General features: G+C 45.8%; 1 protein-coding gene across 1 annotated transcript in view; it reads right to left on the reverse strand.

Annotated features, from left to right (window-relative positions):
* Positions 1 to 17,425, reverse strand: part of ANTXR1 (ANTXR cell adhesion molecule 1) — a 258,401-nt gene that overhangs the window by 190,833 nt on the left and 50,143 nt on the right. Inside the window, exons 4-5 of the mRNA XM_045294087.1 lie at positions 1,937 to 2,018; positions 1,279 to 1,347 (exon numbers count right to left, since the gene is read on the reverse strand). Of these exons, the coding sequence (XP_045150022.1) occupies positions 1,279 to 1,347; positions 1,937 to 2,018 (151 nt within the window). The remainder of the gene's footprint in view (positions 1 to 1,278; positions 1,348 to 1,936; positions 2,019 to 17,425) is intronic.

Raw genomic sequence — 17,425 nt, forward strand, 5'->3', positions numbered from 1 at the left:
GAGGAAGACTGCTTCCAGAGGTACTTAACTGTTGGCTCCCTTAGCTGGGAGTACTAATAGCAGTCCATGTCATTAGAGCAAACTCTGATACATGGGATGGCGCCTGGCCCTTCTCACATGCTATAGGTGGCCACACACCACTGCCCTTTGAAGAGATCTTAGCAAAGAGTAATGGGCATCGTGATCGATTAGACAACAAAACTGCTGCTGTGGGGTCGAGTCCAACTTGTAGCAGCCCTTTGGGATGGAGCAGAACTGCCCCACTGAGTGGTGACGGCTGTGACCTTCAGGGGCCAAGACTGCCACATCGTTCTTTCCGGGAATGGCTGGGGGGTGGGGGGGAGGCGGTGAGCCATCAGCCTTTATGCTAGTAGACAAATTCCTCACCACCGAAGCATCAGGAATTCTTGAAAGTACTGTCTCAAAACGGAGTCAGTTCCAGCTCCTGGTGACCCTGTAGGGCAGGATCGAACTGCCCTCTTTGGTTTCTGAGACTTGTAGTCTCTACAGGAGTAGACAGTCTCATCTTTCTCCTCCAGAATGGCTGCTGGGTTTGAACTTCTGAACTTCTAACTTCTGGTGGTTAGCTGGCAGCTGGCAAAACCTATGAGAATTCTTTGAGTGATTTTTTTTTTCACACTTCTATTCATTTTGCTATGTTTAACATTGACAAGCACTGGTGCTGGTAGTGAGGTTGTTCACTTTATTCCCTTTTAAAAAGAGGAAGTTGACATCTTTTACAAGCTTGAAAGATAATTCCCTACGGTAGCATTGATTCTTTTAAATGATTTGCCTCAGATAAAGAAATGCGATCTATAAAAGATACTATAGTAATAGCAGTCCTATTATAATAATAAATACTAATATTTCAATGTGTTGAACATACTACTAGTATATTTCACTTTTTTTCACTTGAATGAAAGTTTAAATCAAATTGTTATCTTAAGACATTGTAGCCACTGACAGTAATAAAGAGGCTTAGAGCTCAGAGGACAAGAAAATTAAACTTGACACAAAATCCAAGACTTCAATAGACCATTCAAGTATTGACAATGTTTTTAAATTCAACATGAATGGGCTGTCCGTGGGAATTCCAGACTGGCCATAAAGAGCTCTAAACTACTTTCATATAATTTTTCTTGGTACCCATCGTCTTCTACACATTTTCTCTTTGTGATGTGATGCACGGGCAAGGATTACAGATGACATCCTATGTGTCTTTGAAAACATGAGGCTACGGAGGCATTTTTTTCAGAAGCAAACACAGAAAACAGTTACAAAGTTGGTGCTGCCATGTCTCCATATGGTCTTACCTTGATTGTTTTCATAGTGAATCTGCTCACTGGCCTGAAAGAGAAAGTAGCGAGGCATGAGAGGATGGCCAGTGTGGGCCATTCCAGAGACCACAGTGGACAGTGGGAGCTGGTGTTAGACGTGCAACTAGGACTCGGGTGGATTCTTTATGCCACCCCCCCAGGCTTCACTCAAATACCAACGGAGGCCATCTGTCTTGTCCTCACATTTAGCGAATATATTTAGGCAAATGGATCAGTGACTTCTTGTGCCCTCAAATTTATTTTCTTAAGGTCGAAATCCCTAAAATTGTCCCTCCACTCTTGAAGCCACCATCCAGGCAAATGCCATGTAGGGAGTACAGGAGGCTTCAGGCAGTGTCATTTAGGAATGCCAACCAAGCATGAGTCAACAGACCCTTCTCAGAGTCAGGAACGGAAGCAGGAAATTCCATTCTTCAGGTCTTTGGGATCGAATGATTAGTGTAGACGATTACAAAGAACACATTTATTTTTTGCTCTGTTGTATTGGGTGTTATTCAACCTCCTTAATACATGGCCCCCTTAATCTCATCAGCTTGCCCTGCGCTAAGGTTCTAATATCACATTTTCTATTGGGAGTTTTAGAGCTGTTTTAAAATTACCCTTTCAAATCCTTCATGCATGTACGTGTCCCCTCCGGGCAGGACTTTCTGGAGTTCCTCTAGGCCTTGGCGGATCTGTTCTCTGGAATGCAAAGAAGTGCCATTAGTCTTTCTTAATTAAAAAATAATCATCTTTGACTATGCTTGGGTGGAGGCTTACACGGCAGTCCAGGTTCCCACTCAGCACTTTCTCCCCAAGCTGTCCTGTGACACGGGTGACAGGCTCCGTCCCGTGTGAACATTCTCATCATGTCTGGCTGCCTGTTCCCTGTCTGTGGACCTTGTTTCTCTGGCCACCGCTTGTCTGTCAGTTTGTTGAACTTTCAAAGTAAAGGAGAGAGGCCAAGGGTACAGAGGAGGCCCCGATCTTCCCAGGAGCAGCTGAGCGTGTGCACTCAGGAGCTCCCAGTGCTCCACACTGTGAGAGAAAGTGTCATTCTCAACACACGACATTGGGTCACAGACCCAAGGCCCACCAGACGCTGTATCCTTATCGTCTCGTCTTTATTTTAAAGTTAGTATTGACCGTTTGATCTCATCCAGGTGATTTTTAAAGTGTTGCAAAGCAGAGATGTTACTTTGAGGATACGTGTGCCCATCCCAAGGTACCGTATGTTCAGTCCCCGCACAGGCATGTGGAAGTTGGATGATAAACGCGGACCAGTGAAGAGGCATGGGTGCGGCTGAATGACGGTGCTGGTGAAGCCTATGGAAAAGTACCATGGATGGCAAAAGTACTAACCGAACTGTCTTGGAAGAAGTACAGCCAGAATGCTCCTTAAGGGCGAGGATAACGAGACTCCGTCATGTTGCCAGGAGAGACCAGTCCCTGGAGAAGGACTTCAAGCTTGGGAAAGGGGAGGGACAGCCAACAAGAGGAAGGCCCTCCACAAGCTGGGCGACATGGTGGCTGCACCAGTGGGCTCCAGCACAGGAACACTTGTGAGGTGGGGGTGGGGGTGGGGTGGGGTGGGGGCACAGGACGGGGCAGTGTCTTGCTCTGGTGTGAGTTGGACCAGGCTGAATGGCACCAACCACAGGAGGTGATATTTTTTTTTTTGTAGGAGCACAGTACTTGCAGTTGGTATTCATTATGTTTTGAACCAATTTATAATTTTTAGCTACAAGGTGGCATCGGAGGCTAGTTTTGCTTCCAGAGTTTGAAGAGCATCTCAGGGTATAGACCCCATTAGGTTTATTCAGTCATTTTTTATTTTGCTGCGGGTCCACACCTAGCCACCAGTCTTTTTCTTCTCTTCGTAGATGTTGCTATATTGCTTTGCTCGTCCTCCAAAAGTCTACCAGAGTCAAGCTGTGGTATCGCATTATCCTTTCAGGGCCCAAACACATCACAGACTACAATTAACACAGAGAGTTCAAGGATCGAGGGGGAGGACACTGTGGAGGTTTTAATTCCCTTAGCAGGAACAAGCTTTTCCCTTTACATTGGATGGGAGTCTTCAAATGCCACTGCTCCTGGGGAGATGGGAATGGCCAGAGCAACTTAGACATATGTATATCAAAATGCAAATGACTCAGTTAAGTCAGGGAGAGGTGAGTTCCCGGAACCTGGGAAGGCCACTGGAAAGACTGTGGACAGAAGGAAGGTGTCCAGAGCAAACTGCCACCCCCAGGACTCGGCCAAAGGAAGCGGTGCAGCCAGCTTGGAAAATAAAAGCCTAAGGCATCTAGGCTTTCCAGGATCATCCAGAGTGCTTTCTCTGGGCTCCTGCCCATGTTTTCTTACTCCGATTGTTCCAGGTGGTGGGAACAGAGAGAGGAAGTGGGCCTGGCATTGAGCAAAGGGCAGGCTTTGCAGTGGGAAATACAGATGGTTTGGGAGACCCAATAGACTCTCCTCGGGCCATCTCTCTCTGGGATGTAAGACGCCATAGCTGTGTACCTGTTTTTTAAATAGCTCCATAAACGGGTCAACCGTTGCCCTGGATTCTGACTCGTGGTGACCCCTGTGTGGCAGAGTAGAATTGTGGCCCCTAGAATTTTCAACGTCTGACTCTTCAGAAGGGCATGCCCAGGCTTTTCTTCCCAGGCACTGATGGGTAGACTCAAACCGCCAACCTTTGGGTTGGCATTTGACAGCCTTAACCCAGTTCTCAGATAGCATCATGCTGTGCTGAATAGGGCAAGAAAGTATAAGTCCTAAAACATGTACATTTATTCATAGGCTAAAGGTTCATGAAATGGTCGGAGATTACCTTTCTCCATTGGATTCTCCTGAGGATTCGAGGGTTAAGTGTGCTCTATTTAAATTAGAGAGAGAGCCAACATTGGTTGAACATCCACCTGTACAAAGTATTGATCAATGGGTTCCGCCTTAGTCTCACAAGATCCACTCAAGGTTTTATGATCCCTCTAGTTACAAGGGAGACATGTGGGCTCAAAGAGGTTCTGCAAGAGAGCAGAAACTTGAAGTCCATTCTGTCTGACTGAAAGGACTTCATACTCTGCTAACCAGCATCCTAAACGGTGCTGGAGACGTGAGAAGCTTCCGACACCATTTGAGTTCATGAAGACGAAGGGTATCTCCTCACCAAAAGGAGCCCCAGGAGTGCTGTTGGCCGCCAACCACAAGGTTGGTAGTTCAAACCCACAGCCCACTCTGCTGAAGAAAACGGAGGCTATCGGCTCCTATAAAGATTGACAGCCTCAGAAACCCTTTATAGACTTGCTATGAGCTGGGAACTGACACGACAGATGGAAGGGGTCTGAGTCTCTACTGTGTGCCACAGCATCTAAACATGTCACCTGTCATCCACGTAAGCCTTCTGACAGCACTTGGAGGTAGATACTATTGTTCACTGCCATCTCACAGATAAGGAAACTGAGTCACAGAGCAAGTAAGGAACCCAAGTCCGTCAGTGGCAGAGGTAGGATTCGTACCTAGGGGTACAATCACTGTGATAAATTCTTCACAATATTCCCTCTATCGGCTGTTTTCCCAGGAATACTTAGCGGGAAGGACTTATTATGTGTGTCAGGGGCGTGACGTCATTCACTGGATTGTCAGACTGTTGGGGGCTTTAAAGAGATAGGGGTCTATGAGGAGGGGTTGGCCTAAGTTGGCCATTCTTCTCACATGGACTCTTTAAGACCGAATAGCTAGGACCTTTGGAAATGGACTGACTATTGCTTGACCATCTTGTCAGTGCCCTACTCGCCAAATAAAAACTTGTAACTTTTCTGGACTTTTTCTGTTAGTCTTCTCTTCCCCTAGTATGTGCATGTAATCTGTAATCCAGTTGCATTGATTCTACTCCACATCTATTTTGAAGTTGCTTCCCCTCTAGTAGCACAGTCCAAGCCATCAGCATTTCTTGCTTAGACCACTGGCCATCTCCAGTTGTCCTTCAACTGCCCTCTTGCTCCATCTTCCATTCATTGTACATGACGTCTGGAGGACTCTTCAAACACTGTATATCAAAGCATGCCATTGGTCCTTCTGCTCAATACTCTTCAAGAGCAGTCCACGGTCTTTGTCATGGCCTTCCGGGATCTACCCGGACTGGCTCCTGTCTCCTTGTCTAGCCTCCTCTTACACCACTCTCTCCACAGTTCAATAGTTCACTCAGATCAAGAAGAGTTGGACAATCCTTACCACACCAATTTTAGAACCTTTTCTTCTTTCTTGTACTCCTGGTTATTAGCTCCCCATTTGCCCCCAACCTCTCCCACGACACCCCCATGAAACCATTAATGTAGTTACGATCTCTATTAACTTATAATTTTGTAGGGTGTTTTTTTTCTTCCTGTTGTAGACTTTAAACTCTATGAGATCGGGGACCATGTCTGTTTTGTTCCCCCACTGTATCCTTAGTGTCTACTACAGTGCCTGGAGCATAACAAACATCTGGCAAATCTTTGCTCCAGAGGTGAGGGGGAAGAATGGATATTCTTAATGTCAATCTTCCTGGAAGAGGCCAATCTTGAAATGAAAACTTGAGTGGATCTTACGATGTACTGAGGACAAATAAATCTCTCTCTCTCTCTCTCCCTCCCTCCCTCCCTCTCCCTCTCCCTCTCCCTGGATCAGCATGCCTTTCCAGCTGTGTCAGAGGAGCTGCTCTTGGCTCTGTGCAAGGAGACCAAGCAATCTCTGACTGGTAATTAATCCCTGTGCAGGTCTGCACCCAGGTGTTGTACTTTACATCATCCTGATATTTCCATCAAAATGCCCCAAACAGCTGCTATTGAGTCTGTTTCAACTGTTGGCAGCCTTACGTGTGTCCAGGTAGGACTGCGTCCGAAAGGGTTTTCAGTGACTGCTTTTTTCAGGCGCAGATCACCAGGCTCTCTTTCCCCAAAGTCCCTTGTTTGGGAGACTTGAACTGTCAACCAAGCACTTATTGGTTGGAACCACCCAGAGCCTCCTAACCTTCCAGTCAACGTGTTGCTATCAAGCCTATTCTGACTCCTGGCAACCTCGGTGCTACAGGTTAGAACGGTTCCCCAGGTCTCTCTTGGCTCTTCTTGATGGGAACAGATCCGTCTTCAGGCCTTTCTTCCGCAGTACTGCTGGGGGGTTCACTCTTCTAGCCTGTCAGTTAGCATTACCCAAAGACGCCTGATAGTTCAGTTCACCCCCTTAAAGAGCGCAGTTGCGTTTCAGCTCTGCTGTTGCATAGACCTCAGGCATCAGCGGAAGGAATGGAGATGAGAGCAGGGTCTCCCACCAAGGCCAGGCAGGGTCATGGTGTGTGTGTGTGTGTGTGTGTGTGTGTGTGTGTCTCCTTAACAGAGGGCAGCTTAGTTCAGCAGGCTCACGATCAGAGCCACAGAAGCCAAGCAGAGTGCCATGAGAGCGAGGTTGAAATAAGAGGGTGAGGCTGGCAGGTGAGTGTGAGGGTGAGGCTGGCAGGTGAGGGTAGAGCTGGGATAAAAGAGCGGATGAAAGGGGAGGGTGAGGCTGGAATGGGAAAACCAAGGGTCTGTTTCTGAGCACACAGAGGTGACACTGTGGCATCTATGAGAATAGCCGGGTGAGGGCACCATTCTCTTAGGTACAAAGGGATTAAACTCAAAACCCCAAACCAAATGTACTGCTTTCAAGCCGATTCCGACTCACAGCGACCCTACAGGACAGAGTAGAACCACCCCGGTGGGTTTCCAAGGCTGGAAATCTGGACGGGGGCAGAAAGCCTCTTCTCCCTCCCTCAGAGGAACTCGTTGGTTCAAATGGTTGACCTGGTGGTTAGCAGCCCCCCATAACCCACGATCACACGGGGGCTCCTTGCGAAGAGACTGGACATTACAAATGAGTGTGGTCTTAGGCTGTGAAGACTGGGGTGCTTTTGTAATGTTAAACTTGGAATCGTGTGTTAAGTTGAAAGCTTAAGGGACAGGGTTTTTAAAAAAGGCATATTGGGGGTGTGAAAAAGTTCTTTGGCTTCGCTGTATTTTATTTTTTCTCTGCCAGATACAGTCTGGGAACTGCAGTGTTTTTGCTATGCCTATTTCCTTTTCTTTACAAGTATTTTCTTGAGCTCTCTGGTTTCTTGGTACCAGAATAAGCAAAGCCTGTTTGGGAAAATGTCCTTATCCTTGCTGCCTTGTGTCCAGCAAGATATGAGCCATTAGCTCCAGGGTGTGAGCATCACACCCTGACCCCAATATACCACCCTTATTTCTTAAAATGTCAAATCACTTTATGACCTCAGCTCTCTATTCCATGTTTTTTCTTCATGCACCGAGCACATCTAAGCTAAGAAAACTCATGGTTTCATGTAGGTCTGTTTTATTCCTGGGACAATAGCACTATTAATAAAGCTCAATTCTTTAAGCTCTCTTAGTGATTGAAGAAAACTGGGAGAAAGGTCTCTTAAGGGGTTGATAAGAACCCTCTGAGGACTTTGTTATTACTACATGAAATACTATCTTCTTGGGAAATGAGAGAAGCTAGGCATCCTAAGAAGAGAGGTTGCTATTAAACAATCCTCCTGTTTCCCTTGGTGGTTTCCCATGACTGCCAAGTATTCCAACTTCGAAGCTAAGGGATTTCAGGGTAACATGCCTGTTGTTCCTTTTGTGACACCCACATCACTTAGCGATGGGGGTAGAGCTAATGCTTGTGGAAGGAACAGCTCCAGTTTGAGAACACTGATCCATCCATCCATCCATCCATCCATCCATCCATCCATCCATCCATCCACCTTATAAATATTAATTCGATGATGCATCCATGCATCCAGCACTGTGCTGGTTGGTAGGGTAGGGGTGTCTGCTATGACAGGAGTCATTTATTTTTAGGATTTTCCAGACTCACAGTTTCTAGTTAGCTTCTGCCAGGATGTCAAAGTCTACCAGACTGGAAGCATCAAAGCAACCATCACTCATCATGCACAAAAGGAGGATGATAATATTTAACCCAGGATGTTGTAAGAATTAAAGGATACAACCTCCATCTTTACGGAAAGGAAGGAACGTGTTCCAAATTATCCATCTCCTACTCCCACACCGATCTGGGATTCCAGCCCATTTCTCTGTTTCTCCAAAGGCTTGCCACTACTAAAAATGCCTGCTACTTGTAGCTCTTGAGAGTTAGACATAAATGTTTTGGCTTGAAGAACATTGGAAGCATGAGGTATCCAATACCAGAGAGGTCTGGTTAAAAAGCAGCCCCCCCACTCCCCCATCCCCCATCCCCCGCAGCCCGCCATCAATAATGCTACTGGAGATGTCCAGGCTCAGCAGCAGCAAATTCTGAGCTAAGAACATTTTGTTTGGATTTTCTCTGCCCGGGGCCTTTTTCTACACTTCACTGAAGACTGCTTTCTGACCTGCTGTGTCTCCCCATTTGGATAAGAGCTGCTGCTGAAAACCGCTTATGAACACACACGAGCATGTCAAGAAGCACTCCAACAAGACTTTCTCCCATGTATCGTTCTGCTGCAACCTCCTCTTTGGTGTTATGCAACGTCTCCCATATTTTCACTCTGAAAACACCCTCCACCACCATCCGAAAATAACCCGACCTCAGCTCTGCATTTGAGAGTGCCTTCCTTGCCTCCTGGTAAAAGACCGTCTGTGGGGTTGGACACTTCTCAAATGCCTTGCAGTTGTTGGCATCAGAGTCTCAACTCATATAGTAAACACTATTTATTGCTATGAATGCAGCACCCCACAAAAAATGTCCAGATGTTGAGAACAGTGAACAATGGAGTGGCCAGAACAGAAGAACACATATTAACGAAAGGCGTTTTGCTGTTACTTTTTTTGTGTTAGTCTGGGTTGACTAGAGAAACAAGTTCATGGATACTCAGATGGGTGTAAGACAGAACTGTATATCAAAGAGCAATTGTACATTAAGAAAACATTCCAGCCCAGTCGAGATCAAGTCCAAAAGTCCAATGTTAGCCCATATGTTGATACTTGTTCATAAATTCCTCCTTAGACTCACGCAAGCAATGATGCCGAGTACAGGAAGATCACAAGCCAGTGGGTGGAAAAAGTATTGTGGATCTAGTGGTGGTCAAAGAATCTCAGCACTGGTATGGGTCTCCATGTGGCTACTCAAGCTCCAGGGCTCTGGCTGCATCAGCGTAGCTCCATCAGGCTTGTCATCAGTAACATCTCAAAGGGAGTGAGTGTGTCTCATCTCCGGTGAGCTATTTATTTCCTTCGCACCTCCAAATGAGGTCATCAAGCTGCGACCTGATTGACAGGCTAGATTCCACCCCTTTGCCCTTAATATTCTCAAGTTGACAATAGGTTATATAACTGCCAACTTTTGGAGTCCTGGAATTATATTGTGGTTGATTGGAGCCATTGGGTCAGTTCTAACTCATAGCACCCTATCTATAACAACAACAACAACAACAAAAATACAACAACAAAAAACACATGGCACAATCTTAGGTCGTCCTACAACCACTGCTGCAGCCACTGTATCTATTGATCTCACTGGGAGTCTTCCTCTTTTCCTTCGATCTTCTATTTCACCAAGCATGATGTCCTCCTTCAGGGACTCTCTTGACAACATGTCCAAAGCACATGAGATGAAATTTCACTAGTTTTGCATCCAAGGAGCATTCTAGCTGAACTTCTAAGACAGACTTGGTCATTCTTCTGGCAGTGCAAATCACTTGCAGTATTCCTTGCCAACACCATCCTTAAAATACACCAATTCTTTCACAGTCTTCCCGACTCACAGTCCAGCTTTCACATGCATGTAAAGTGGTTAAAAGTATCATGGCTTGTTGGAAATCACCATCCCGAAGACAGTCCAGCAGGTGGAATGATCAGGAGTCATACCCTGTCAATCATTCTTGGACTACCTTGGTCCAACAGCCCTGGACCAATCTTGTAAGCTCTTTTGTCCAACATAATGTGCATGTCCCAATCACCACTTCTGTTGTCCATCTGTTACTGCGATGTTTTGATCGGCCACGAATCGTGTATTTGTGACCGTTTCCTTTGATGCTGGCCTTATTTAACTAGCGTCCTGACTGACTGAATCCTCAGGCCCCATTATGACCTCATGCTAGTGGCCGCCCTCATCCAGATAAGGGGCCTGTGTCTTTGTACCTTGTAAGATTAATAAGTGTTCTCCTCAAATTATATATATTATATATATCATGGCTTATAATCCTTAGAGACTTAGCTCTCAAAGTGACTTTTATTTTTCTCTTTAACACTCCAAAGCTGTTTGTAGAAGATTTGCCCAATGTAGTACATTGGGGGTTGTTTGTTTGCTTTAAGCTACTTCTTCCATGGGCATTGTCTGTGGATTGAAATAGAATGAGACCCTTGATAACTTCAATATTTCTCTGTTTATCATGATGTTACTTATGACCCACTAGTGAGAAATGTTGCTTTATGTTGAAGTGTGATCCATAGTGAAGGCTGAAGGCTTTGTTTTCCCCAAGAAGTGCTTCACATCCTCTTGGCTCTTAGGACACAGGTTGTGTCGTCTCCAAACGGCGGGTCATTAATGGTCTGTAATAGTATCTGTGATAATACTTCATCTTCCGTTCCTGATAATGGTGGTATAGTTCCCCTTCTTTTTCCTGCTAAGAGTGTATCCATATTGTTAATTTTTAAAGTAACCAACTTTGAGTTTTGCTTATTTTCTCTGTTTGCCTGTTTTCAAATTTTATTGAGTTAGTGCAATATTATCATTTACCATTTACTCCTTAATTTGGATTTAATACATTTTCTTCTTAGTTTCTTAAAGTAGAAGTTAATCAAGCATAAACCTTTCTTCTTATCTAAGAAATGCACTTAAAACTAAACATTTTCCTCTGAGTATTACATTAGCTGAATCCTATACATGTCGATCTGTTGTGTTTTCATTGTCATTCAGTCCAAAATATTTTCTAATTTCCCTTGTGATTTTTCTCTGTCCTGTGATTTTTTTCAATCCCTCTTTATCTCGAGTAATGCTTTTGAATCTTGATGTCTCTTTTGTCTGATATGAATACAGCTGATTCAGCTTGTCCTAGAAGATGGTATGAGCTGGAATCAACTTGATGGCACCCAACAGACCAAGAAGACCTACTAAGTCATCTCCTAGACAGATATTGTTAAGAAGCCCTTACTTCTCTCTAAGGTGCAAATGTTGATCTCGCCCCATCCAGAGAAAAGAAGAAGGATGAAAATCTAAAGACAGAGAGAAACCAGTGGACCAGTGGACCGTCTTAGTCTCCGTCTTCTTGAGACCAGAAGGACTAAGGGATCCCTGTCTCACACTACCAATCACTCTGCAAAGGATCATATTAGAAGGCCTCCTAGAGAGGGGGAGGAAAATAACTCAAAACTATAATAGAGACCAAGTTTATTGGGTGTATAGTGATGGGTGGCCCTGAGCCACCTCCAGGTCTGGAACTGAACTCACCCTCGTGTTCGAGTAGTCAGCCACTCGAGCCAGAAGGGGCAGCATTGGCCCAGGGCAGAGGGAGAGGAATCAGAGGAGGACTGGGAACAAGAAGCCCCGGAAGGAAGTGGGAGAAGCGATGGTTCACGGAAAGGATTGACAGGGCTGAGCTGACAAGGATGTTTCTGGATGGGGCCCCGTCAAATGTTAATCTATTTGAATTTGCCACTTTGCCACTAGGTAAAGAAGAGAAGGCTTTTCCGTGTGCCCGAGTTTCTGCTGGGCACGTTCCACAGGCCAGTCACAAAAGCCTCATCAGCGAAGGCCACGTGGCAGATATTATTATCTCCGTTTTGCAGATGGGAAAACAGATTCAGAGAGCAACGTGCACGCCATGGTGGGATCAGGAGGAGAACCTAAGTGGGGTTCTGGTCCAAAGTCTGGGTGCTCTCTACTCCATCTGTGGTTCGCAAACTAGTGCTTCAAAATCTGAGAAAGAACTCACTTGTGATTTTTTACATAAAGTCCACTACTGTTACACCGTGGAGTCAAACTGAACACGCATTTTTAGGATAAAAAGACGCTGAAGAAACATCTTCCCTTCAAGAGGTTGTTCCCTGAGTCCTGAGCATCCTAAATGGAAAACTGAGAAGCACTGGAATACATCATTCTGGAAAATCTGCCTGCATCGCTCCAACGGGGTCTTTTGACATCACTGGGATTCCACACTGGGGCCTTTAGACAAACCGCCTCCAGGGACACTGACTTGAACACTCTGGTCTGGAAGCGGTCTAGCTAGGAAATAACCAGCCTTATCTGAACTCCGGCCAAGGCAATATTTTGTTCCCCATTTATCATCCTTCTGTAGAGGAATGTCCACTGGCCATATGTTAAAAAACTTCAGAGAAGGATGTGAGCCAAGGAGGGCTGGACATTCACTCTTTGAACTAAAAGCAGCCCTCTTATTTCACTGTGCTTTGCAGATGGACGGACGGACAGGTTGTGGCTGCCCTGCATCAAGCAAGGTTAGCAGCGCCATTTTTCCAACAGCACATATCACTTTTGTGCCTCTGTGCCACCTTTTGGGAATGTTCGCATTCCTAATGCTACGGGGGCCCACTGAGCAGACTCCAGCTCCATGTAAACCGAATGTGGACCTATGATGGAAACCAAAAGGCATTCATGCGACCCCCTTTTCCTGTCATCTGCAGCCCAACCTGCAGTCTGTTTCTGAGGGATCGCGGCCTGAGAAGTAGGATGTGCTATCAAGGCTTGAGGTGGGCTTTGGACAGGAGGACTCGGCGTGACCCGTTAGCTGTAGGTTACCATCCCAATAACAACCCAGAAACACACACCCCAAAGCCATCCCAGTCGCAGCAGTTCCATCTGGCTCACCTGTCCTTATTCTGCTCCACAGGGGTTTCAGGGACTGGGGTCTTTTAGAAATCAATTGCCGGGCGAGGTGCCTTTGGGCGAATCTGAACTGACAGCGTTTCAGTGAGTAGTTCATGCTTACTAAATCGTTAGCCACGTGCCTGTCATTGTGACTCCTCTCAGCAATTCTGTTCCCTCAAAACTCACCACCATCACGGCGATTCAGATGCACAGTGATCCTATTGGACTGGGAAGAACGCCCTGCTGGCTTTCGGAAACTGTAGATCTTTCTGGGCATAGACAGTCTCATCTTTTGCCCGTGGCGCAGCTGGTGGGTTCGAACCACGGACCTGGCGGTTCGCAGCTCAGTGCACAGCCCACTGCACCAAAGGGCTCCAAAGGTAGGAACTCTCATTGCACTCATTTTATAGATAAGGACACAGAAGTCCAGGGTATGAAAAACGATCCCCTGGACTCCAGGCACAGGATCGCATCTCTTTTTTAAGGAACCGGACAAGAGACTCAAGTAAACACTTTGCTCTCTTGTTGTTATTCAGGCCCTCTCAGCATTAAATAGAGGACCTCAAAATGGGGTGAATCTGCGTTCTTTCAAGCATGCCATCGCTGCAGACTCCCTCTCTCTCTTGTTATTTTTAAATTTAGAAAAGTCTCTTCGAAGGGCCTCACTTGGTAATGACAGCCTATAATTATTCTGCTCCAGGAATCGAGCAATGTGTCCAAAGTATGTCATTTTTCCCTGGGACATTAATGGCAAAACCACACTCTCAATCAAACCCAGAAGATGACGGAGAGCGATATTGAGATGTGGCCTCTTGGTTTCCACTCAGCAGTTTGAGCCAAGCGCTCTTGGCCTTCACTCCAGCTTCTGGGGTAGCAAGCAAGGCATTTAACCTCTTCACCCCAGACGTGAAATGTTGATGCTGCCTTTTAGACCATCTCTGGGGTGACAGGGGGATTCTTAAGGTGACGTTTTTCAAAACAAGATGAAGATGAAACGAGGAGGCAGCACCTGCTTTCTGGGAACTATTTTCTTGAAGAACCCGACGATGATTCTGGTGGTGAACTCGGTATGCTTGAATTTGCTTTTTATTTTTAAAAGCATGTAAAACCGTGAGAAACTCCGTAGCACAGTGGTGAAGTGCGTGGGCATTGAGGTGATGCTGCATGGGTTCTCATCCATGTCCTTGCATTTTTAACAGCAGGGTAACCTTGAACATGCTCTCTCTCGGTCTCCCCCCACCCCCATAATAACACTGGTAGAAAGTACCCCAAAGGTTACCTGACATCAAATTCAGGACTAACAAGCCACGATAAGCAAAACGCAAGGTTAGACGGGGCGATTCTTTGATTTAACGAGTTCCCATTAATCGATAAAGGAAATAAGAATAAAATCAGCTTGGAGTGTTGTTGTTAGGTTCCCTCGCGGCCACTCACAGAGACCCGTGGTACAAAAATGAAGCGCTGCCCAGGATTGCATCGTCTTCACAATTGTTGTTACGTTTGCGCCCCTGTTGTACGCACCGAGTCAATCATCTTTTCTCCCCGAGCCTCTGCTTTACCAACCAGGAAGTCCTCTCCTCTCCTCATCACATGTCCGAAATACTTGACAGGAAGGCTCACCATCCTAGCTTCTCAGGAGCAGTCTGGCTGTACTTCTTCTAAGACGGGTTTGCTTGTTCTCCTGACAGTCTACGGTACTTTCAGTGTGCTTCATCAACCCCAAATTCAAAGGCCTCGATTCTACTCTGGTCTTCCTTGGTCCACGTCCAGCGTACACAGGCTGAGTTAGTCTCTTGTGCCAACCTGGCCGATAAACACAGGTGGGGTTAATTGAAGGGCAGAGGGATAAATGGCGTGGTGAGCCTCGCTTTTCGAGTTCGCAGGTCTCTTGCTTTGTGATGGTCGCACCAGGGTGCAGCTGTCTTAGCCAGTTCCCTGCTTCAGCTGGCAAGGCTGACTTCCTGCAAGACATCCCTGAGGAGAAGCCACATGGACCTACCCCGATGCAGTCCTGGGTGCTGGAGCAGCCGTGTAGAGACCCCTGCCAGCACTGAGATGCTTACACATCCACTTATTTGACTTTCCTCTTGCAGTAAGCGTCATTGTGTGTGTTTTGTGAGATGGAGGAGGACCTTTTGGATTGGTGTTGGACCTATGGGTTAATGGGTGAATATTGGACTTGTGGGCTTGGGCAGCGCTGGGTTGGGATGTTTTCTTGATGCGCAGTTAACCTTTCTATAAAACTCTCTCTTTTACATGAGTTTCTGTGGATTTGTTTCTCTAAAGGTCCCAGACTAACACACATGCCTATGAGGCAACTGAACAATACCCTTGCTTGGCTCAGACACACTTTGAACTATGACATGTTTGCTCTTTAACACTTTAACGGGGTCTTCTGCAGCAGAGTTACCTACTGCAATACGTTATTTGATGTCTCAATTGCTGCTTCCGTGAGTGTTGATGGTGGATCCTAGCGAGATGAAAACGTTAACAACGTTAATCTGTTCTCCAGTGATCGTGATGTTGTCTCTGGGTCCAGTGTTGAGGGCTTTGGTTTTCTTTACATTGAACTGTCGTCCACGCTGAAGGCCGCAGTTGCGGATCTTCATCATGGGCGCTTCAAGTCCGTCCACTTTCAGAGAGCAAGGCTGTGCCATCTATGCCTCACAGGTTGTTAACGAGCCTTTGTCCAATCCGGATTCACCATCATCTTCAGACAGCCCACTTCTCTGATATTTGCTCAGCACACAGATTGGACAAGCATGATGAAAAGACACACCCCTGACACACACCGTCCTGATTTTAACCCACGTCGTATGCCCTTGGGTGTGAACAGGTATGTGTACAGGCTCTGCACGAGCACAAGTACCTGTTCTGGAACCCCCATTCTTTGCAGCGTATCTACAGCTTGCTAAGATACACACAATTGATTGCCTTTTCAAAATGAGCAAAACACAAGTGATTACCGTTCTGATGTTCTCGTCATTCAGCTGTGATCCACCTGCTGTCAGTCATGATGTCCCTCGTATCACACCCTCTTCTGAATCTCGCTTGAAGTTCTGGCACTTCCCCATGGATGTACTGCGGCCACTGCGATTGAACGATCTTCAGCAAAATTTTACTTGCGTGTGAGATTATCCAATAATTTCTGCATTTCTTAGGGTCCCCTTCCTTTGGAATGGCACACATGGAGATCTCTTCCAGTTGCTTGACCGGGCAGCTGTCTTTACATCTTCTGGGCACAGATGAGTGAGAGTTCCCAGAGCGGCACCAGTTTGCTGAAACATTTCATTTGGCATTCTGTCAGTTGCCGGATCCTTGCTTTTTCATGAATACCTTCAGCGCACTTTGGGCTTCTCCCTTTAGTACCCTGGTTTTTCACCATAGTCTACCTCTTGAACAGGATGACATCTGATCAATTCTTTTTTGTACACAGTGACTCTGTGTAGTCCTTCCATTTTTTGGATACTTCCTGCATCATTCATTATTTTGACCACAGACTCTTTCAATAAGAAAACTCAAGACTTGAATTTTTCTCCCTACAGTTCTTTAAGTTATGCTGGGTGTGTTCTTACCGTTCGATTTTCTAATTCCAAATCTTTCAACATCTCAGTATTATGCTTAATTTGTCTTCTCCAGCTGCTTTTTGAAAATTTCTGTTCAACTCTTTCCCTTAATAATTTCTTTCATTACCTTTAGCTACTTTATGTTTAAGAACAAGTTTCAAAGTCTCTTCTGATAGCCACATTGGTCTTTTTTTTCCCTTTCCTGTCTTTTAAAAGACTTTTTACTTTTTTCATGGGTGGTGCTGTTGATGTCATCCCATTAATCACCAGCTCTCTGTCATTAGTGCTCAGTGCATCAAATCTGTTCTTGACATGGCCTCTAAATTCAGGTGGGATCGACTCCAGGTTGTATTTTGGCTCTCATAGACTTGTTTTAGTTTCCTGCAGCTTCCACCTGAATTTATATGTGAGCACTCGATGGTCTGTTCCACAGTTGGCCCTTGTCCTATTGTTCGCTGCTGATAGGCTTTTTCATACTAACTTTAATTTGATGCCTGTGTACTCCATCCATCAAGGACCATACAGTCCCTGACGGTGAGGTTAGAAAGAGATGTCTGCAATGAAGAAGTCACTGTTCTTGCAAAATTCTATTGTGAACATTCAGCTTTCTTCTATCCACAAAGCCACACATTCATCCACAAGGCCACACATTCATCCACAAGGCCACACATTCATCCGCAAGGCCGCACATTCATCCGC

Source organism: Echinops telfairi, unplaced genomic scaffold (genome assembly GCF_000313985.2).
Source record: "Echinops telfairi isolate 266 unplaced genomic scaffold, ASM31398v2 ScPeMD7_2573;HRSCAF=3158, whole genome shotgun sequence".
Classification (NCBI taxonomy): Eukaryota; Metazoa; Chordata; class Mammalia; order Afrosoricida; family Tenrecidae; genus Echinops; species Echinops telfairi.